The following is a 24773-nucleotide window of genomic DNA, read 5'->3' as shown; positions in this document are numbered from 1 at the left end:
AATAAAAGAAGGTTGTGAAGATTTCTTTTTTTAAAAACGGATGGGTAACATCCTGTGCTAGGTCTGAATCTTTAATCATCCTGCGCAAAATCCAGGTGTTTTATAGACTGATGCCTCTTCATGGATTTAACACTTTTTTTTTTAACACGCATTCACATTCAGGCACAGGATTACACCCCTGGTCACAAAATCCTACCACAAGCTAAATGGATATCCGTTCTGGTCTGGGGCCCAAGTGGCCTTATGTCAGCACTCACTTGATTTCATTCGCCATATCATCTTCCGAGTCACGTTTTCTCTTCAGGATAAAAACCAGGCAAAGGACAATGACCAGAAAGCCCAGAATGCAGCCCACTGTCGCTCCAGCAATCAACCCTACGTTCATCGCTGCATGACAAAGGTAAGACAGGAGTTGTTAGCACTGTATGGAACCTGCTCCTTGAGCCTCTTTCAGTTCCAGTATTATTGAGTTTGGAAAGATGACTCCAAACCCTTTCACTCATCTGGGAATTCTAAGTGTCTTGACCAGCGATAAATTAACTGGAATTGTCAGAATACCACCTCTGAGGATGAGTGTTAGTTGACAAGAGCCCTTTTGGTTTTCGATGAAACACGTACTGTACTCTTGAAACCCTGCCAGGCTTGCAGGCTTGCTGTGACATCAGTGAGAGCTATTGGTGAGAATCAGTCTTATCTGCGTCAGCTCTCCTGAGGTGAGGCACTGTGGAGCCTTCAGACCGTCACAGAGTGCGTGGGTCTTACACGTGGGAAAGTCAGAAGAGCCTACAGGTCCAAACCGATTCCACATTGGGTCGGTAAATGATAAAAAAAAATCAAAGATGCCAAATTTGTAAAGAGCGTAACCAATTAATATTTTTTGTTCTGAACCCCCAAATCTGAAATTGGCAACTCTTAAATGTTTTAATTCACTCCCACAATTGTTATACCAGCATGGAAAGGATGAATACATCCCCACACATTCCACTGAACACAGTCTACCAAGCAAAGTGGAAATCACAAAAACGTGTGTGTGCGATTCTCACTAGTTTATTTGTTTATTCGTATTTGAGTGCTTATACTGTTTGTATACCTGTTGTTCTCCACCATTTTTCTAATCTATTTCCTGTAACACATGATTTCATTCACTTTTTTTTCTTTGACTGTCTATACTGTGTCCCTGCATTGATAATGGTCACATTTTATACCAGACCTTCCGAAAAATACATCTCAATAGTGCGAGAAGAAAACAGACAAAGAGCAACAGTGATACCAGAAACGAAATCTCTGAAGCAAAGGCAACATACGAGAGGAGACTTCCAGGTTGATGAAGCAGGTCTCCGAGCCAGCAGAGTTGCTGGCTGTGCACACGTACTTCCCTGTCATGTTCATGGTCAGGTTGTTCAGCCTCAGGGTGCCCAGCTGCTCATCTGAAACGACAGGCAGACACCAAAAAGACTGAAAACGACAGTCTAAAGCACAGACCTGACTGAAAAAGTCACCCTTGCAAAAACACCATCGTATTGTATGCCGATACTGAAATGGCAAGTGTGCGTCATTTACTCGTCTCCCCATGTGTGTAGCTAGTAGGCATGTCAGGAAAGAAGCCTGGCGCACTAGAAGAGGGCACCGATGGACATCAACAGGGGGCCATCGGGTTTAAGCTGAGTAAAGGGGCCGTGCTGTGGGATTTGGGCAATGGCTGCACAGTATGGGCTGTACGTGTGGACTGTTTCAGAAAGCGAGTGTGAGATGGCCACAGAGGACAGTGTGGCCAGGACTGAGGGACGGGCAATTGAGGGGAGGTGTCTGGCAACAAATGACACAGCCGTCATCGTAGGTGTGTCTCAGGGTACAGGACAGGCCTTCCTCTACAGCAATCTGGGTTTCTGCCAGGCCTGTGGGGATCCAGAATTGCTAGGAGATGGAAGCAAACAGGCGCGCACATGTCTCCCCTAACGAGAATGAAAAGAGAGGTGAAGGAGTTTGTTGGTGCCACAGACAAAATATTTTTTCGCCATTATGAAACCAAGAGTACAACTACACCTGTGCAATGTGACCCATTGTGATCACCAACAAACAGAATAACTCCTTATAATGAAGGAAGCTCTCCAAAGTCCGAGTTTCAGCCGTGACCTTGAGCTCCTACTGGCAGTGCAGGAATGACTGAGGGACGGACTGGCATCAGTTCTTGCACAAGACTTTGCCTAACTGTGATGTGATGTCAGATGTGCGCAAATGTTCAAGGGATATGGCAAAGTCTACTTGCTCTGAAGAACTCACACTGCCCTTGTGCACTGCCTTCAAACAGAAATGATTGTTGTTCACAACACAGTCCTGACCACCTCTGCAGAGAGCCTCATTTCAAGTGGAAAAACAATCCCAGTAATTGTAAGCTTCAATTAATACATGAACATTTTTACTTTGCGTTCCTGCTTGGCACTGCATTGTTGTTTCTGTGCAGCAAAAACGGAAACGATTATAAGCCCATATGATACCCACAGGGCAGCAATAAAAAACTACAGTACCTGCACAGATACATACAGGGCTGTTGAAAATCACATGCAGCCATTAAATCATTAAATTTTATGAGGAGGTCCTCCTTTTATTAGGTGAAACACGGACACAGTTACAATAGCAAACGTGAACATCGAGTGAATGCTGTAATAGCAAGAGTACAGTGATAAAATGCAACATCCATGATGCAAATATTAAAAACACAAAAGTGTTAGTAAAAACACATACTGTATGTAAAATCACTGTTTTCCACATTTTCATACTGGCGTGCATATGTATCTGATATGATACATAATACAAACTGAAACATTGGAAAAGTTAGACAAATATTGTTGAAGGCACAGAATATATAGCCTTTAAAACATCATATCATACTTAGAATTGGTAAAGATTTCAATTCGTAAGCCTGCTTTTTTTTGGATTGTTTTTTTAAAGAAAATTCTTGAATACCAAAGAATGAGAACATGGAAAACAAAGTATTTTTTCTAGCCTTTCACTCTAAACACAATTGAATATGTAACTCTAGATGATTTTAAAATCTTTAACCCACTAAAACACCAACAAAATCTTTGCCACAGGCTACAGCAGGTTTCTTCGAGTTATTAAATTATTATTATAAGTTATTATTCCTTATTTGGATCCAAACTTTTCTTCTATTATTGTAATGGGCACAAATCCTCAAACAATCTGGAAGAAAATTCTACCAAAGGCAGAAAGAGTTTGTGTTCATGTACGGAGTTTTGTTGCCACTCAAATGTCTGATGAAATAACAGGTCTAATGAAATAACAGAGCTCTGTTTGCGGGTGATTCCTGAAACGGTGCCCCTGGGCTAAAGGAGACGCGTCTACTGCACAAGATGGATGGGATGAGAGACAGGAGGAAGTGTGGATGAGGAATGTGTTGGAAACCCGATTGGGGGGGGGGGGGGATGGGGTCATCGATCCCTTACCAATGTACCCCAGTATAAGCAGGGGCTGAGGGCAGGACCTCCACGCTGTGAGCCAACAGGAGAGAAGACCAACAGAAACACAGAAAGCATGAAAGAAAAAAAGAGAAGGAAGCAGGCAGGTGGAACGTGCAGGCTGGAATTATCCCTGGACCTCCATTTGGGCTCCAAATCCCAGATTCAATCTGCTGAGCAGATCATCCAGTTGCTTGCAGGTGTTTTTGACAGAAAAAGGACACGTGTGCTACAGACCTGATTTTGTGAACATTGGCATAACCTTACCTTCGATTTTGAAGCACCCGTAATGGAATAACCTTCTTTAACAGCAAACCCTATAACGATTGTGGAACATGTTGAAAGGGATTACTTACTGTGACAACCTTCCAAGAGAAGAATAATCGTGTTGATAAGGGGTTGATAGTTTTGGTACACGCATGTGGTCTACACAAGCAATTTTATACTGACAGCCCACTTTTTTTAAATTAATTAAAACAATTCTGCAGCTCAAATACTTACTCTGAACTGGGAAAAAGAAGACTTCGTTGGTCGGAGCTGTTTTCATCCACTTGTACACAGGGACAGGCTTCCCGGACTCGGATTTGCAGTTCAGAGTGATATTTCCCCTTAACACAGGTTCACCGGTTATTGAGCACGCAGGAACTGAGGGAGGAACTAGGAAAACAGAGGGAATACAGTTTCAGAGTCTCTGCAGTCAGGGCAGGAACTAGATACCTATGAATCCTTTCCCAGCAAGTGTCCCTGAAGAATCCTACTAGATGTTTAGTTTTATAGCTATATATCTTAACATGTACACAAAAAATTGAGTTTATGTCAATATCAGTTTAATGTCAATTTTATTTTTTTCATACTGTCATCACAATACAGATTATCGCGTGTTTGCAGTCCTGGTGAGCTCAGCCCAGCTATTCCTGAGGTGTCACATACAACAGCAGGTGTTGCCTGTTTAAAATTCCCTTAAGTCAGGTCAGGACCTAATGACCCTAGATTTCTGGAACCTAAGGTCTAGGTTGAGGACAGTCTCTTTCTTGCTCCAGAGTGGTTCTGCTAGAGTGGCCTGCCAGCTCTGGGCATTCTCAGAAGCCCCTGACTGGACTGCGTACAGTTTGGGTAAGTCCTGGCAGAGGGCGAGACTCTCTTCAATGAGAATTTAGGTCTCAGAGAGGAAAACACTAGACTCCTGGTTGAGCTCACACGCCTAGTGGCAGGTCAGAGTTCGCTGCCTTTGTGGAGACAGTAGTTTAAGTAGTTTCTCGACAGTGTGCTACCTACTGCCTCTGTGGGAAAACTGGGGGAACAATGGAGAGGCGGTAATGGGGACGTATTGGTCTTGGCTTGATCTGAGCCCGAGGAGTGAGTTTTTGGACATCTATTCAAACTGATGAACTATAATGAAAACCACGTGCGAACACAAGGATATTTACACAAATGATTGTAACAAATATGTGGACCCGCTCAATGTTGTAAGGAATTACAAGAAAATATAACCTGTACATACAGCATGTTCACTACTGGATATTTACCACTTTAACCTCTATAATCCATGTAATCCAGGTCTATTCTCAATGGGATTAAACCAAATTTGAAGATTTAAAAAATCTAAATTGGTAATTCTCCTTTTTTATCTAGTAATTTTCATATTTTATTTAAAGTGCCCATAATAATAAAATATATCTTAAGCTCATTATCAAAAATATTTCTTATGTATTATAGTAAATAGTTAGGGGAAAGGGGAATAAAAGTTATTGAGCTACACATCCCATAAATCCTTGGCATTGTGAAAGGATTCTGTATTTTACAACAATACAAGCAATTTTTAAAATATTAACACACCCTTCACATTAAGATCGATTGGCTTGATAAAGCCCTGATTTCCTGGAATGATGACACTGCAGACATAACGGCCCGAATCCGACTCCACCGTTTTGTTGATGTAAATAGAGACGATATTCGAAGGCATTTTGTTTACAAAACCCACTCGGTTGACGAATATTGGGTCTCCTGGGCTTAGTTCAGTGCTGTAAGATATCACCTGAAAGAAAGAAAAGGTTTCTTTACTCAGAAAAAGAAACACAACAAAAATGGCATTTAATTACAACATACCAGGAAAGCTGTCATCTGTCACAAAAAAGAACATAAATGTTTTTAACATGTCTTTGAAAAGGGCTTGTGCTTCTGTCCTCTAGATACTGTATATGTGACATCCTGAAATACATAATTTTTCCCTTGTGCGTTGCCAACTTCTCTAATTAAAAAACGTGAACTAATGTACTTTACTTGAACCCTGCTCATCCTGATGAGGATACTGTGCAACATTAGCACAAATTCTATGTATGGTGTCCTATTTACGAGGATCACTCTTGAGAACTCGCATTCCAGTAGTTTTATGAAGTTTTCAGCTAACAGAATGCAGCTTTTAAGGTACGGAACAAAGCAAATTAAACCTGAACAAAAGCATACTATTGAGGAGGCGACAGCTTGCACAAGAATCACAACGAAAACGATTATGATTTAACCTCAAATGTTATCAAAGAAAACCTTTCAGATTAACTGTGTAGCAGAAGGAAAACCTTCTTTACTAAGATAATCCAGTAGAATGCGTGCACAGGGGTCAGGCTTAAATTTCAGGCTGATTTCCAGTTCATCAAGATAATCTTTTTGGCAAAGAAAAGTAAAAGGACAGAACCATACTATTTACTCCCTAGAACCAACAAGAAGGCACAGTAGGTCTTGAAAATGAACACAGGAAACTATTAAAACTTTAATGTATTTTTAAAAAACATTAAGTGTCTTTGCATCTGTAAATGTAAATATCATCATGAACGAAAACTATATCAATGAACTGGACGTACCAGCATAGTAAACACTATGATTGCTCTTTTGCAGCACTCCTTCTGATAAAACCTCTAACAGTTTTTCTGTACCTGGTTAACAAAGACAAGTCCCTTGTGGATTCATTCTTCGACTCTTTAAGACCTTCTTTATTTGATTTTTTAATGTAAACTGCTCTTAGACTGCAGCTATTAAGATTTGTACTCCAGAAGAGCTTTCTCCTTCATCGGTTTGCTTACAATATATAATAAATTGTGAAATGAGTGAGAGATCACCTATTCTGTAATAAATACGATCTGTAGTGAAAGACCTAGGATACCTATTAATACATTACTTGGCAATGTGTTAAAACTTAAAAACAAAGAAAAGAAGGAGGCAGGTGAATGGGCTGTAAAACCGAGGCTACAATCCGCTCGCAAAACGGGTTCTGGTCTGGTGCTCTGTGTCAAAGAGGCGCCTTCCTGACTGCAGGGCCCTACAGCAAAACAGGTACTGTACCTCTCCCCCCAGGGGACAGCTGGCATCTGTTCTAGCTCTCCTTTTCTGAAATCATAGAAAGTAGCGATCGGGGCTTTGTGCGTTTCCCTGGACTTGTCTCCCCGATTATGTACAAGGTGAGAATAAGGATATCGCGGTGGACAGACTGCTGCAGTGCATCACTTGAACACAAGACCAGGTTGATGAAAAAGCCCTGGTGGCATCCCCTGCTCCTTAGGCTAGCCTCCTATGGGAATGGGCAGTATATTTTTTTCTGCCACCTTTCACTGCTTGCTTATTTTTTTTAACCCACTTAATTTGCGTTTCAATAATATTTTGGGCACAGCTCACTTTTTTGGTTATTCTTTGAGATCTTATAAAATCCTTGATCATTCTATGCTGGGAGAATTTTGTACGCGAGGTGTCCACATCGACACCCGAGTCACCCAATGTCGTTTCTTCTACCGATGGTATAAAGCAATGGACTCGTCAGACAGACACTACCTCAACCAGACACCTGCAGGATCGTTCACGTCACAACCATTACAAAAAAACATTCCCACTGTACAAAAAAAAAGTAATAATGTTTTTTCATTGTTAATCTGGATGTCTGCCATATTTTAACCAGTATGGAGCAGAGCTGCTGCCAAACATCAGTAACTATATTCTTTTTACTATGAATAAAACAAATTCAATAATAACATTTTCCAAATATATATATATATTACAATGTACAGAAAACAGCATACAGTACAATCTCCGATGTGTGTCTCAAGGTAACCTGCTATAGAATGTGTGCAGTTTTCCATGCATCACAGCTGGAGATGTCACTGGGATTTCGATTGCAATTTGTATGATGAACAGAGAGTCGTGTGTGTAGTAAAGCCATTTGACAATTGTGAAGCACCGAGTACTATAAAAAACTGAGCAACCGGTTTGTAACTTGTGGATTAGTGGCTGTTTTGAAACTTGACCAGGGCTTGAAATGTACCCGTTACTGTCTATTTCGAAATAAAGGTAAGAATTGTGGACACATGAGCAGCAAGGTGAGCATTGAGGCCTCGCAGAGCTGGGGTCCTGGCTTCAGTCCTGTGCCTGGGGTGCTGTCCGTGAGGAGTTTACATGTTCTCCCTGGGTTGATGTGAGTTTCCTCCAGGTGCTTCAGTTTCCTCCCACAGTCTGTGCTAAATAGCTGGAGGGTTAAATGACTTCTGGGAAAACTGGCACTGGGGTGTATGTACCCTGCGATAGACTGGTGTACCCTCCAGGGTGAACTCTGCCTTACGCCCACCGCTTGCCGGGACAGACTCCAGCTCCCCCGTGACCATAAATTGGATGAAGAGCTCGGAAAATGGAGGGATGAATGTTAACGACACATCTTTTTCTCTGCTTATTCTTTGTTCCCATTTATTCTGGCAGGACCAGCATATCTCCCACAGTGGGAAATGTAAAAGGATGCACCCAAGCTAATGTATTTTACATGCAATTTCTTCACCACCTTAATCGGCAAACGGATGTTGCTGTGATATTGACACCAGGCCCTAAAGAGTGCATCTCTGTGACGGGACTGAAGAGAAGACAGCTGCAGGAATGCCGACACCGACACTGAAGGTTTCAAGGTGCCTCACCTGTAACGGTGATGATGTGTTGGCCATGAAGGTCCAGGTGATGCTGTTCCGGCCGATGCTGCTGGTGGAGCTGTAATTAGCATCCAGGACCACAGCTTGGCCCTCCACCACCTCCACCTTGAACTGCGTTTGCGACTTGACTGCAAAGGGGAAGAGGAGAAGAGGAAATCAGAGCAGCAACTGCTGACGCCCCCCAGTTGAAGATAACGGGAGCACTTCGGAGATGGATGGCAAAAAAAAAAATTAGAAAGACGCAAAAGAAGCTTGCCTTCTGGGAAAAGGCTTCCTCAAATTGTAAACTCAGAAAAACTACTTTTATATGGGAATTTATAAGCAGGATAATAGATGACCACACATTGCTGTGTTCTGTCCTTGATCCTTATCCAGAGACTTGACCCAGTGAAGTTCAAACCAAACATTTGATCCAAGAGATACAACTGGCAGTGTGGCTTTGCCTACTTCCAGGGTAATTCCATCATTTTAAAACATCTGTAAGATACATTTATCATAACACAAACAAAATGTAAGAAACACAAAAACAGTGCTGCCGATTTCCGAACTTAGTGCTAAACAGACCTAAATATTCAATGTAGAAAGAAAATGAGGATATTTAAAAAATATCCTCTAACACAATTTTATTTAAATTGGCTCACAGATGAAAGGCGAGGAGTATGCGCTGTTTCACTAAGACCCGTTGCAGGGCTTGTCTTAACAAAACAGTCGGCACACCTGCCAGGACCGTCTGCGCATTCGGTCTCTCCCATGACACACTGCAGTGAAGCTTGAAGCAAAATGGAAACTGTTGAAAAACATCCCATCAGACAGAAGTGCTTACAGGACCCCAGGTCTGGAAATATCGGCGTGCTGAAGACTGTTCTCAGTAAGCTCAGGAAGCACCCGTTTTCTGCCTAGCCCTGCTTCTGTTGACTGTTTGGGGTCACCCCGCTAAAGAAATATTATAGCTCAGCCCAGAGCTTAGACAGTTAAACTAAATCTATTCAGCTGTGAGAATTACAGGACCAGGACTGTGCAGCCTTGAGGTGGCGGGCTGGTGACGTCAGACCTGGTATCTTATTTAAAGTTCCTCTCTTAGCCTGCATGAATCCTATTTCACACTCCCAGTGACCCCACTGTCATTTCTGTAGTTTAATTTCAGGCTGCAGCTCCTGTGAGTTAAGAACTTCCAGCTAATTCATCAGAAAGCTGGGCCACTGGAGCCCAGTCCTGCTGCCACATGACATATGCGGTTAAGTTTCCTTTTGGCCTCTCCCCTTCCTGCTGGATTTGATTTAAGATTCAGGGTATTTATCTGGGTAACTGACTCCCAGTCCGCGATTTCCTCGCATATTCATTCATTTAAAAAGGTCTTCTGCTAGGGAGAGGGAGAGCGACATTTTCTAGAAGGACAAAAAAAAACAGGAAGAAAACACATTTCCAATCAAGAGGGGGGGGGCTTCCAGCTCTGTTGTTTTTTGTGAAAAACAAACAATTAAACCTTGCTTTTTCATCAGTTAAACAGCTCTTAAGACAGAGGACATATGAAAGATTCCATCAATTATGTGTGTATCAGGGCCCACAAACAGCACAGTGCTTGTATAGCAAATATTTAATATTTTACCTCAGAAGGAAAAAGTAGGGCTTTTGTCACAGTGCCTCTTGCTTCCCTGTGTCTCAAGCCTGAACAGCATGTCTCCTGGGTATTGTTGATGCTACTTTCCCAGGTTTATCCCTTGTACCGTTTCATAGCAATAGTTTATTAATTCAAGGGAATCTTCTTTAATCCCACCCTCATCTCCTGCTCCATCTGTGCCGTTCAGGAAGGTGGGAAGGTGTTGGGCTGTACAGCCGTCCTCCTCTCCATTGAGTTCTGCACTGTCTCCAGCAGGGGTGCTGTCCAGACTAACGCTCATTCAGCCTAATTCATTCATTAAGTCATCCAACTTCAGCAAATGCTTTGTCTTTAGAAGGTCGTCAGGAGCTGGAGGCTAACCCTGCCAGCACGGGGGCACAATCTGGATTCACACAGCACCTGCAGCCTATGGAGTGCGGGAGGAAACCAGAAAAGCTGGGGAAAAGCCGTACGGACTCTAGGAGAAGGTGCAGGCTCCACACAGAAGGTCTTTGCTGAACGCTGTACAAGTTGAAACTCAATAAAAGCTGCCGTACAGGAGCTGTTTCTAAGGAATGCTTAAATAATGTGCCTTTATGGATTCATCAGTCCTGTTCCCGAAAAACTGAAGAAACTCAATAGAAGCCTGGCAATTTTATTCCAGTGTCCCTCTAAGCAGAGGCTTGTATGGCATTAGACGGCATTCATTATCATAGTCCCTTATCTAAAGTCAAACTATCTTAAAAAGCCTTCTAATTAGGTAGAAAATTGTCTTGCTGATCTGTCCTAATTGGGGCAGAAGCTGCAAACAGGGAGCTGTGCCAGTGCAGAACTGACAAGCATCCAGTAGGTGGCAGCAGATATTTAAGTCTTCAGACCTAAAACTGATCTATATTGGTTATTACAGATGAGACAGATGCTACAGTGGTTAGCGCTTTCTGCTTTTGCTTGAAATAATTATTGTCCACCCAAGACCACAGCCCTTCATGCCATCAAACAAGACTCACAGTGAGATAAAATTCAAGAATGGATTTTCTACTTCAGGATCTCAAAATCATTAAATTCTCTCATCACAGACACTGCTAATATTCCTACAAAATAAATTTATATTAAATGAGCTAGACTGGCATAATTTTGTAGCCTTTCTTATGCACTCTTAACAAGTTTATGGCTTGGTTTTTCAAAGCACTTAACAAAGCTAGCTCTTTTTTTAAATGTTATTTTTTAATGTTAAAGAGGAAAGTCATTAAAGTGTGAACTTCTGCATCATATTTTGTATGAATGTTATGCAGAACTACTAAACTATTTATCAACTATTTAAATGTTTTTGACTAGATAACATTTGGTCACAACTGAATAGCTGCCACCTCCAGTAACTGAAAAATTAGTAATTTCATCTGTGATGACCGGATATCAAAGGGCGTTCACGGAATTTACAGTGGGGAAATATTACACTATTTCTCACAGCTCACAGTAAAACAGATTATTTTTCTTGCAGATCCCCCCAAAATATCTATGCTAGACTATGGCGTCCTTTCTCTAATCCAACATTTTCTCCTTGCAGCTTTTAATTTCTAATAGCAGATTCGATGGAAAAACTGCGGGTGGCTTTTATCAGCTGCTGCAAGATCTCATTAAAGATAGCTTGCCCGTTTTAAACCATCCTCATGTCTTTCTTTCTTAACCATTCCAGCAGTACTGTCCTCTAATCTCACTCATTTTGAAGGCTCTTTAAATGCTGGCGTGGTGGCTCAGTGGTTAGCGTGGCTCTCTTCCAGGGCTCGGGCCCTGGGTTCGATTCTGGACCTGGCGTGCTGTCTGTGTGGAGCTTGCGTGTTCTCGTGTCCAAGTGGGTTTCCCCCAGGTGCTCCTGTTCTCTCCCACAGTCCAAAGAGATGCTGGCAGGTTAATTAGCTTCTGGGAAAAAATAATCCTGGTGTAAGTGCTGAAGGACTGGTGTCCCATCCCTGGTGTACCCTGCTTGGGTTGCCAGGACAGGCTCTGGCTCTGCATCGGAAGAAGCGGTTAGAAAATGGATGGATGGATGGATGGATGGATGGTCCTGTGCTGATTTGCGGGGGCTGAGAGGGAGTTTTTCCCCCAATGTAAAATAAAGTGAGGCCCCAGTCGAGAGCAGATGATTGAAATCCGATTGGCTGGTAAAGGCAAATCCTTGATGGACGATGTATGAGCAGGTCTCCTCAAGGTAAAGAGAGGTATGCAGAAGGTCAGAGGGATACAATCGGATGCTCTGATAAAGATAGAAAGAAGTTGATTTGAGCCACCCGACTGGGCAACTTCTGAGCTTTCTTGTGGCTTGTAAATGAATTAATATTTGGGGGAAGCTCCTCTAAATTGGATTACATTAGCTTAATCACTGCATCTATTTTCTGCATTTATGCTCTTTAAGCATAAAAGCCCTCTTGAATATTAATTGCGTTTAAATGAATTTTTCCATAAGAAATCCCTGGCAACAATTTCACACACACACACACACACGCACGCACGCACGCACAGGGACACTTTGTCTCGTCTCATCCGCACAAGTACAGTAAATGCTTTTGGAGCGAGTTCAAAGCTGTTATCTAAAATGACAGAGGCTAAATAAACAACGAATTTGGGTGGGGAAAACAGCAATCCGCGATCAAGGCTTCTTGGTTTTACTAATGGCACAGATCCATAAGGAATTTTAAAAAAGAAGGAGAGAATAAAATGAACGGGAAAAAATAAGGAGTAAGAATTGCAATGGAGAAGTCTTGGCAGCAACAGAAAAGCCAAGTATTAAAGTGTCAGATCCTGATCATTAAGGTTGATTTGAACTGTTAAGCAATCTTTTGTGTACTGATGACCCATCTCGCGAACACTGTCTCACAGTGGTCACATGTAAGGTAAGAGCCAGCTTTAGGAATAGATTTCACTTGTTGCCCGAGGCATATGGATGCAACCTACTCATTCAAATCAGCTCCAGAAATCTTAATTCACTTACAGAAGCAGATGGATTGGATTTAAATAATGTATGAGAAATATTCCTAATGAGAGGATCTGATGCTCAATATGAAACAAAGACACAGACCTCAAAATTCCTAGTGAGGATCAGACTTAAATTCTTTTTTTTTTTACACAAACCTGCGACTAGAGAGCAGACATCAAAAGATCAATAGGTCATTGGATTTCCAAAGGCGTACCAGAAAGTGGTGTCGAAGAAAGTAAAAAAAAACAACACATGCCTTTTGAGGAAGTTCTTAAGAAGGTAGTTTCATACTTTGGAGATTTTATCATCAGCGGCATCACTATCACCAGACTCAGTACATACAGTATGTTGACAGACAAGGTGAGGCATAAGGACCTTCTGTTTAATGAATGGGGCCTGAGAAGCTACTGACAGAGCTGAGAGGTGTAAGTGGACAATATTCTTGAGTACCTCAGCTGTGGATGACAAAAGGCTCTGGACAGCTTTGGGAATTAATAACACTCAAGCCCTTTCTTCTTTAGAGGGCTGATGAGCATTTGTTTCTGTATATTTTAACCCTCCTCTAACCTGCATGTCAGAGAGGGGTCTTTGAAGTATATTAACAATAGATGATTGTCTAAAGCAGAAAACAAACAATACTGATCGAACGTTTGGATGGTCATATGTTGCATGCTGACATTCAGTGACAAGTCTAGGTTTTGTAGCAGTATCACCTACAAATGAAGGTAAATGTGCCTTAATCATTTCAACAAGCTATTAAACAATAAAGCTCATTACGTATGATGCCAAGGCTGTAAACTTGAAAATAGTTCAGTGAGCAGGCAGGAAGAACTCTGACCTCTTATGCACGCACTCAGTTTGCAGTGTGTTCCTAAAGGAGTCTGCCTGTTCATTAGCAGAAGCAGTCATGAGCTAATGAAATGTACAGTACAGGCATTGTTCCAGGTTTATCTTCTTGGAAAGAAATTCAACAAAACTCTCGGATAAAACCACGACTATGTGCACACTATCACAACACAGTGGTTCCCAGTTCCTCTCTTCCACTACCCCCCCTCCCCACCCTGAAAGGTCAGACTTTAAAACTGAATTTTTTTTTTTAGTTTTTAGTCATTAGTTTAATTGCTGGGCTAGGACAGTCTTTTCATCTCTTGGATCAGTTTCATTTCCCTGAGTCGAGAAGGCTGGTGTGATGATGTGAACGCTGATAAAGATTTCTCAGAGCTCGGCTTCTGGAGTTTAGAAACCAGAGGTTAATTGAAGCCATAATTACAAAGTTGTGTGATCTGATTTCGGATTTCCGTCAGACGCTCTCCAACGTGTTGTGGAGTCGCAGTTATACTAACATTGACAAAGTTAAAGCCTCTGTTTATCTTAGGGAGCTTTGAACGTGAACTGGAGAAACATTCTGCTTTAGAAAACAAAACTGAATTCTGTAGTTAGAAAGCCTTGAAGCTTAAAGGCAGCTTTAAGGCTTGCTTCCACATACAAACTGATTTATAGAATATTATATAGTTATATGTGTGATCAATCTTTGTTTCTCTTCATCGAAAACCTTCAACTGTTGATATGGCTTTACTTAGAATAGCAGGGGCTAGGATGTTGAGTGTAAAATGTGACTATTTTAACAAAAAACAGACCATACAAGACCTGCAGAGCACACAACAGCGGAAATATTGCTAACATCCTACTTAATACAAACATGATTTCCTTTCTATTGTGAACTCTCAGTGGCACAGGAAAGACCTGGCCTGACTGATAAAGCTCAGCATGGGACAGGCTCCAAAATTAGCGACACCATCATACGCAAACACTGGGTCAAGACGGAGAGCAGGGAGGCCAGGCCAAAAGGCCCCAAGATACACGACTCCCGCTTTCAAAAACTAAATTAATTCTCCACAATAACTTCCTCATGAATGCTGTATTTTCAGTTCTCCACATAAGTCTCACAGCTGCTCGGTCTTACCTTGTCTTTATCTGTGAACGCACACACTATGAGAAAAGTAACGCCATGAGGAGCCTTGACTCTTGTGTCATTTTAGATTAAATGAAGGACAGCAGATTTTGAAGTGTGTCAGGCTGCAAAAACAAAAAATTCACGACCTGGGAACAAAATAGTGTTGGATAAATAAAACCAGTCTGACGCTAGACAGTTAGATTTGCTTTTGACATACCGTAACCCATGGGGAAAGGAACTACCAAAACTATAAAACAAATCGATGCTACTTGTAGTACAATATAATTATTTACTGTTTCAAGACCATATCAAAAACCTTTTAACGAAACAGATTTTTTATTTTACGTAAAGAAGTTTGTCGGGGGGCTAGAATACTATCCAATGGTTCAGACGAACATCAAACTGATGTGTGCAAACTGAATGTCTTGTGATTTATGAATAACCGAAGTCACGACGTGCTGCATATCCAGACAGACTGTATATTTTAGTGCACGTTTTCATTTCAATCATTTTTTTTTACCTTTTGCAATAACAGGCATCCTGTTTTATCTTGCCTCGAAGACTAGATTAATAGGTTATTGGCAGATGAATAGACCTTCTGTGAGAATAAGCTGGAAATACTGTATGTGACGTTTGGGTTACATTTTGGGTTGGATTGGGTTAAAATATTAAAAGTAAACTACAACTGTATTTTCTCAATGAGGCACGATACAGGTTTCGTGATGTTAATTATTTTTTAATTAATCCTGCATGGACTAGAATATATTTTCATATGAGAGAAATTGTACAGAAAGTAGATGGACTCATCAAGAAGATGTTCCTTCGTTTATGTTTAATAATGAAATTAAAATAAAAGGCGGGGCTGCTTTTTAATATACTGTGATACTCAATAAACTGTGACATCTCTCATTTATTTCTCACTAATTATTTCTTTCCGGAGTAGGGCAAGATTATGTTTAGACATTGAAAAATGAAGCCTGCCTGAAAAGACAGATACTGAATTAAATCTTTATGGCAGCAATACTAATGACAGGCCAAAGGCAATTCATTGTCTCCTGTAGATTAAAATAATTAAAAAATAAACATTCACATCATTTGGGCTTCTGTGTTTTTTGGGTGAGATTTGATTCAGTTTATGAAGGGTTGCCAGTCAGGCTTTCAGCACGAAGATTAATCCAGCTCCATTCAGGCCAGTTTTGATGGCTTTATTAATTCAAAGACACTCTTTGAAATACATTTAGTCACTCCCTCTTAGGTGCATGGTTTGTATCTAAAGGATGTTTCCCTACGCTTTATAGTCAAATGCAGGTTTCTCCAGTTAATTCCAGGCATCTAGAAAATGAAATAAAATTCAGCAAAAACCCAAAACTAAATCTAATTGACATAGTTCAAATGTCTTAGTATGCTTCCATAAATTTGAAATCAGATAACTCAAGCACCAAAGAAACAATGACTGGTATTCTTATTTTGGCGTTAGGCATGACCCACCATGTGTACTTGAACACCATTAAGCAATACAGTTCTGTTTATCCATCTAGCTACACAGATGCAGTGTACGTCTTCCAAGAAAAGTTTTTAATTATTTTCATGTTAGTTGACTTTGTAAAAACTATCAACTGTATAAGTGGGTAGAAAAGTAAGTCGCTCCTGGGGAAGAAAATGCATCAGCCAAATAAATCAATAATAATCTTTGCAGATTGTTTTGTATGCAATAAAAGATGTACATACCGAAATAAAACATTTGTATTCTGCTGTAACTCAGGTGTGTTTGACTCCAGTAAAAGATTTTCTAAAAAGAGGTCACATGAAGAGGCATGCTGACCTGTGGTTAAAGCTGGGATGTAGTGCAGATGGTTGACTGTGCTGGGCAGCAGACTGAACCTCAGATGTCAAACAGTGGTGCCAGTCTTGTTTTCAGACCAAACGCAATAATAAAGAGGTCAGTCTGCACTATTTTGTCTAATGTCTGATTAATCGGTAGGTAACTATTTCAGGAAAAGGGGCAACGTCTGTGTTATTACAGCCTCACACCTCAAGAATGAGCCTTCCCATGTGACAATGTTCTATCACCTGGGTGTAGGCCTCTTACTTGTGGTTTGCTGTGTGCTGAGGTCCGTGTGTTCCTGTAGGAAGGTTTAACCCCAGTAATCCGTCTCTCTGGTCCGTGGTGGCAGCAGGGGAGGAGAGGTGAACCAGCTTTTGAAGGGAGAAGGCTGGTCGACTAAGGCTAATGCGAGACTATAGGGCAGATCAAGCCTGGCACCTGAGGAGAAACCAGCCCGGAGAGCAGCTGTTGGGCTTTGCAGATTAGAGACATTATTTCAAAACCCGGTCAAACTGGACAGGACCAAACAAAACTCTGCTTCCGGGCTTTCTTTTGTTATCCAGGTCAAGGATATTGAGACAAAATGGATAAACTCCAAGCTGTGCCTCAGTCTTCACCAAGATAACTAAATTCCTGTTCCACTAAGGAATTAGGCTAGTGAAGTACAGACATGCAATAAAGCAATGCAACTCTCTTTTCTACCTTGGCTTTTTCCTCTTTCCTTAAGCATTAAAGTTATTGATGGATGTGCTGCTGAATGAATGATTTCGGCCTCAGTCTCGCTGTCCCACAGCTATCCATCACTGATTAAAATGTCAATGAGCACATATTGTCTTTTAAAGCTGTACTGCTTTGGAAATTTGTTTTATTTTTGTGCATAGCAATATTCTTCGAACATTTTTATTGCAGTCGTGCAGACCCATAGGGGATTATTACTGCTAGAACATCAATCTTTGTTCAATCACACATCCTTGCATGTCTGTTTTTCAGCCATTCTGGCAGTTGTAGAAATTGCCATCAAAATTACTGCCATAGGCTCCCAACTTCTAAGATATGGCGTTAACCTCTTTCATTGAGACATGCTGGGCTTTGCAGACCATAATCGTTTCTTTACTTTCTCAGCTAACCTTTTTTTTCCCCCCTATGGGACTCATAAAATCTTGAAGATTATTAACTCCAAGTTGCAAAGAAAGTCAAAACCTGAAGACATATGTTATTTTATCTACGGGATAATCAGAAAGGCTGCTCCTTTTGAATCATTTCAAAACACTGGGAGTGACCTTCAAGGCAAACCACTTATCATTCTTCTAAATTACATTCCAGGCTTAGAATCCAAGGCAATATTTGTAATGCAGTGCCTTGCAAAAGTATTCAGACTTTCTATAGCATCCCATTTTGTGAAATAAAAAATATATATAGGTTATGGATAAATTGTGAAGAATTTAATTAAGGAAATAAAAACTATTTTCAAACTGTATTTTCAGTAAATGTCATTCAGTATTATTTCCATACACTGAGATGTTCTGCTGCTTTTTACTAGATCAAAGCTTTCCACCACAGTTTCCAAACCAGAGGCAAGTCATGGCCAGTGACAAGAATTCACTGAAAGCTAACTATAGGGACTCCCAAGCAAGTTGTCTGAAAATAGCAGGAATGGTGTTAGCTTCAGAAAAAGGTGTGTATGTATTTGTGGAGCCTGGGTCACAGAGATTTTGCTCTGTAACTGAGACTTTTAGGATTAGGCCAGGACTGCACCTGAATTGTAAAACATCAGCGGAATTTTCTCCGGCTCCTTAATCTTGGATGCAAGCAGATGAGAAATATTTCAACAGGCTTGTGCAAGGAAGAGATGGCAGTTTAAAAGCTAGCAGAGAGCGAGAGTCTCAAATTGAAAGTCCAGCTCTACCTGCTGAGACGGACTGTGCAGTCTTCTCACTAATAATGCTTTGCGGTTTTAGAGGATGTGTTTACTGCTTATTAGTTCCAATTATATCCTAAAGATCCGAGATGAAATCTCCCTTGATGTAAATGTAACTAGGGCCATTTGGGGTTGATTAATAATTAAACGGGGGCAATGGAAGCTTTTTTGAGAGAAATCAAACAAGCGAGACAGAAAATTTGGCTTGCGGGCATTACTCTTGGCAACACGACGGCTGTTCATGCACTGGAGTTAAGAGACTCCAGAGATAGGGAAAAACTCCAGGCCTAAACATACTGTAAACCCAACCCCAACCCCAAAAACTACAATTCTCTTGTACAGTTACAATACACAACCAGCCACATAGGTTTGAATCCTGTGCCAACAATAACACTGTGGTTTCAAGACCTTCAAAACCCCCTTTCCAGTCACACATTGCAAACCCTTTACCTCATAGGTTCCATCGAGTAGGGGGGAAAAGCTACTGGCAAACTGAAAGCCACCTTCAAATATTGCATTTATGATCTGCGATTAGACAGGTGAGTCGAAGTCTTGATTTTAATCTGGGCTTCTGTGCAAAACTGTTCCACCACAGAGATGTTAAGATCTTAAATTTGCTTTTAGCAGGTGGCCACACACCAAAAGGATGATGGTGTTCGCTCTCCTTAGAGCAGATCGTGCAAACCATTAACCAACAGCTTGTTCATTGATTCTTTCATTTGGAGGGCGACCACAACAAATTGTTTTTAGATTGCAGGAGAATTTTCCTAAGTTGGTTTCATATATAGCTGAAATCACAGATGATCTTCTTGCATTTGATCTTTCCAGACATATTGTCATGTAAGTGGATGTGTTTTAATCAGAACTTTATCACATAGTGTCTACAGAGCAGTTTATATCTTGGAAGTTCCAACTGAATCCATCACTACTCTTTACTCTTTAGAAGCCCCATCATTTATCATTACAGGACTATGTCTTCACTTTCAGCATTATTTGATACTGGCTTCTTGACTTTGCATAATGAATATGGTTAATACAAATGGAACAGTTTTGTAATGTGACATATAGAAAGTTCACAGTATTAACCCCTAATTAGAGTAAAAGGCATCCCAGTTAGCTATCTGTAGGTCTAAACCATTTAAACTACACATTATCATTTTCTGTGGGTGTTATTGTACTGCAAATGTATAGTACTTCCATTGTTTCTATTTTTTTTCTATAAACCTGTATCAATTTATTTCTAACGTTCCATTTAAAAAGTGAAAATGGTAAAATGAATTGAATGAGAAATAGAAACGTATTTTGATAAGATTACGCAGAATCGTTTAATTCAATCAGTCACTTCATCAGGATTGTTTTAGCCACTGTAAATAAAAATGAACTTCTGAGCAAATATATTATATTTTCTGCCCCCAATTAGAATTTCAAATACAATTTCCATTTAACATGGCATGATCTGTTCTGTAGCAATTTTCACTTCAGATTAAAACGACTGTGTTATACCGCTGCTTAATAACACCTAGGAAATGTGCAGAATATCATATTTTCCCTATTAAAATTTAATAGGATATTCATAGCACAGGCAAAAACAGAACTTATATAATTTCCCAAATTGGGGTTCTATTTCCATTTGAAATGCTTTAAACAGATGGTATGGCATCAATTGCCCTCTGTATCTTCTGTCCAAAATTTTTTTTTACTATTTAGACTGATGACACCTTTTTATAGTTTTTAAATTGGTCTAGTTCCAGAAATAGGAGCTGTACAGTTCTGCTCTGAACAGATAAGCCATATACCTATGATGTGAGCATCAACACACCTGTCATATTTACATTTTCTATTTCATGGTGGACATTTTTGTAGTGCCTAAAAATATACATCCATTTGTACATAATAATGTTTGTACAGTGAGGGTATGTGTGTGTTAATATAAAATTTAATTTAGACCACATGCATCCCATTACTCAATTCCCATGACTATCTGTAGCACATTTCTGGCATAAGGAATCTAACAATTTTATGCATGAGCTCCTCAAAGAGTTATCGCAGATTATTTAAATATTATTTTTGATGATGTATATATATATATTACATCTAAAAATAAACCAGGTAGCTTACAAATCTGTAACAAGACTTACAAGTTCAGTACTTTAAAGAGATCATTTGAACAAACAGGCCATGAACCAGACTTCCTGTACCTAGGTGCATAATTCCTCTTCTTTATAATCAGGAAGCTCAGCTGCTGTGGATCATTTTCATAGCTCTCTCAAATGTCTCAATTGTACCATTTTACACCTCGTCCACACAGCAGAAGGGATAACGAAACAGCACAATAGCCTCCTTATGGAATGAAAACAAAGGATGTCTGAACAAGTCTTGTTCCCTGGACAGCTCTCGATGAAATCAGAGGGCGTTATGTTCGATTCAGTAGTCCACATACTGTACTCTCCACAGTCAATGGCCCTGCCACTTACGAGAGTCAAATAACTAGAGATAGTGATTTCTGTGAAGAAGTGGCTTGAGCTCATTGTTTGATTTTATTTTCTGTTTATTCACTTATTTCCCAGTGAGCTCGCTCTAGTTGAAGAAGATGACCTTTCTTCAAGGCAAAGCTTCGCAGCTCAAAACACATCAAGCACAGACACTGAAATGTGTTTTTATTTCCTCACTTTCTCTTATCCAGGTGGTCTTCCTAATCACAGTTAAAGCTAAGAAAGGATCCATAAAGTAACCACACCTGTGATTCTTTCTCGTACTATATCTGCACTTGAAATCTGGTCCAGTAGTGTGTGTTTGTTCAAACCAGACAGTAAGGTTAAGCTCTTTCACCTTTCAAGTATTTTCTCTAAATGAGCTAAGGAATGCAATGCATTGGCAAATGTGCTTTTTTTATTTATCAAATGAACTGGATAATCCTCTTGAGGATTCCCAAAGGAAAAAAAAATGCAGAAACCAATTAACTTCTTGTGTTACATTTACATATACAAACATTGCAGGCACATTCCAGGAAAAATGAAAGTGAGAAATTGCTCTTCCACAGTCTGAACACCAGGCGCTTGAGGGTGTTTTCTAGCGATATGTTAAATTACGGACTTAAAACTAATTTAGTGGTGAAATGTATTTCAAACTGTCCTCTCTCAGCTTCACTTGGATTCAATTTCTCCAGGAAATGTTTTAAAGCTGTAATCCCATGTGCGTTGTGTGTCAATGTATTGTACTTTTGGTAGAAAACTTTGGGCATGAAACTTGTATGCACAATTCTCAAAACATCTTGATCAATGTTTCAAATTGATATACAGTATAGCAACTGCCTTAGTGAATATGGCCTGAACCAAAAAACTTGCGTTATAGTGGCGACCACAGGAGTGGGGAAAGAGTCTGATGGCTGAGAGAGGTAAGGTGTGGTCACAGAGCTAGTGCTGTAAAACAGGTCAGGAGCATCTACTGTACAAAACATTTACGATACAGAAGAGTCAGTGCTGTTCAGCGGTAATGGTGTTTAATGGTGATTTATCAGCAGTGTAAATGTGCAGACACAACAGTTGCCTGAAACGCTGTATAAAGACCTCTTCTGTACAGAACCAAGGACGGTTTTCTTAGCCTTTTTGAAACAGCTGCGATCAGTTTTAAGACACTTAAATCTGTAAGAGATTTCATGACTTCTATTTGCTTTAGTTAGCTTGATCCAATCTGTAATTTATGGGGCAATTTAATTGAGCCTAATTTTTGTATCAAAAGGTATATTGTCCATTTTTAACATTCATTTTCATATCAGATTCACTGTTTAGTGTTCGTATTGGGTACTTAAAATATGCCACTATGATCATGTTTATTTCCTCATTTTGTTTTCAAGCTCTAACTTCTTTATTCTGTTCATCTAAGGATAGATCTGACACAGTTTCCTCAAAATAAGAACTTCAGGACAAGAACCGTACTTGATTCCTCCTAGGGAATAATGTGCTTACTTATATAAATGCTAATTGGAACATCACTGCCTAATCTGCCTTCTCTATTTAAAAAGTGGATGAAGCCATCCTTTTTCTTAAATTGCAAAAACACTTGTGCACATTGCATTTCTTCCCTGCATAATTTTTTGATTCCCCTGTGCAAAACTTTCTAGAGTGTAACTAACCCTCAACTGCAGATATCTGTAAACAAGTATACACAAACAACTGAGATGCGGAATTTTAATTGTCCTGCAAATGAACTGCAATTATGAGGCTAGGTAGAATCTTTTCTCTAGAAGCTATATTGATCTTAAAGTTATGCAGTCCACAGTGAGACGATTTTGTTCACAGACAACAGACACATTCCATCCTTATTTATGAATGGTTGGTGGTGTAATTTATGAGTGCTTTTGCAGACTGACTGTACAAGAGAATAGAAAATTAAATTCAGAATTTCATCTTAAAACAGGACACAGCAGAATTTATAACAGGATTACAGTGTAGGCAAGAACAAGAAACCCATGAATCAATCACGACCACTATGAAGCATTTTCATACACTGCAATTCTATACTAAAGGATCGCTAAAACCTAAAAAAATATGAAATTATAATTCTCAAGAAAGTATTAGAGATCACCACAGGCATGTATTCCTAATCTCCCACAGTTTTGTTATTCTTGTAGCAGAGCAGTGAACAAATTAAACAGGAATACTTTAATGTACTGTTATACACCTTTGAATCTAGTTGTAAATGCGTAGGTATGAATGAATTATTTTAGCCAATCCAGTTTGTGTTATTTAGCTTCTTAAAAACCTTGAAGGTATGTCTGAGAGTTATTCCTTAAGCATTGCCATGCATGGAGTCCTGCACGAAGCATATTAATGCCAATTGCCCACATTATTGGCATCTTGAATTGGCAGAACCCTTTGCCTTATAGTGCCCACAGCAGATGTCAAGGCTCTGTCTGTCTAGTCATGTGGCTTCCACTGACAAGACCTCATGCTCAACGGTGCGCAGGATGTCACAGGTGTCACCACTGTCTGGCCACTTGCCCAGACTTGAAAAGGAAGCATGAAGACAATAAGGCTCCACCTGTGCTCCTCATGAAGACCATTTTACTTGGGAACTGTCTAACTTTGGGATTCAATCAGAGGAGTGATCCCCAGGTTGGGAAGTAAATGATATAAAAGGGAAGTTAGCTGGGAACAGAATGGGTCCCAGTGACCCCTTGGAATAAACAATCTGTTGGCGGTTATAGAGGGAATTGTTGACTAGCGCAGGGAGCGTGGGGAGTGCTTCTGAAAACATGCATCATTGCGATAGTACTCTCACAGCTGTGATGGATTGCAATGAGAGGCTTATAAATGTGAAGAGGAAGTGTAAGTCAACTTCTGTTCAAGTTTAACTCATTTTCCTTTTCTTGAGATTGTAATGCTATCTCCAACGAATCTGGGCACAAAAAAAAAACTTTCTAATTTCACCTCCTTGCTCATGCGCTGCTAAACGGCAGAGTTAATTGAATTGTTAATTCCCCCAGTGCCTCCCCTGGGCTGCCTGTCTGCAGGAAAGGCTTTCTGCGCAGGCCTTTCCTTTCCCTGACTCCGAGCTGCCTGACACACGGAGATAAGCCTTGATTTCCTGACACCGCCTCACCTCAGCGCTGCTTCGCAATTTCACAATAAGACTGATGTCTGCGATAGCTCCTCAGATATATTGTCTTTTTACTCTGCACGTCAACAGAAACTCTAATTTAACCTCGGAAATTATGCAGTTTCTGCCACAGGAGAATGAAATGCTTGTTTCTGGAATAAAAAAAAATAAATCAGTCTTAGCTGGGATGGTGTAGTTACCATTATAGTCTTTTTCATCAAGTGTCAAGAAAAAACATCTCCCATCTACAGGATTAACAGAGTGTTTCGGCACGTCCTTTGTAATTTTTGTAATTTTCTGAGAAAGGATAATTCGATGAATTTGCAGTGTGTGAGAGTCATACTCATGGTACATCTATTTAAAATATGATATCCTTTTTTGGTTTTCTTGCCTTTTGATGCACAGAAGAAACAAAAACAAAATGGCTTTTCTTTCAAAAAGACACCTTTGATTCTATCTGTTTACATGGTGTCAGGAAAAAA

General features: G+C 40.2%; 1 protein-coding gene across 2 annotated transcripts in view; it reads right to left on the bottom strand.

Annotated features, from left to right (window-relative positions):
• The window catches only part of LOC102686098 (endothelial cell-selective adhesion molecule), a 48940-nt gene that overhangs the window by 2487 nt on the left and 21680 nt on the right, over positions 1-24773 (bottom strand). For both annotated transcript variants that reach the window (XM_069182650.1, XM_069182649.1), the window contains exons 2-6: positions 8417-8556; positions 5313-5511; positions 3978-4133; positions 1305-1427; positions 258-387 (exon numbers count right to left, since the gene is read on the bottom strand). In XM_069182650.1, the coding sequence (XP_069038751.1) occupies positions 258-387; positions 1305-1427; positions 3978-4133; positions 5313-5511; positions 8417-8556 (748 nt within the window). The remainder of the gene's footprint in view (positions 1-257; positions 388-1304; positions 1428-3977; positions 4134-5312; positions 5512-8416; positions 8557-24773) is intronic.

This window comes from Lepisosteus oculatus, chromosome 23 (genome assembly GCF_040954835.1).
Source record: "Lepisosteus oculatus isolate fLepOcu1 chromosome 23, fLepOcu1.hap2, whole genome shotgun sequence".
Taxonomy (NCBI): Eukaryota; Metazoa; Chordata; class Actinopteri; order Semionotiformes; family Lepisosteidae; genus Lepisosteus; species Lepisosteus oculatus.
The sequence above is the reverse complement of the archived record's forward strand: the minus strand, read 5'-3'. Positions and strand labels throughout refer to the sequence as shown.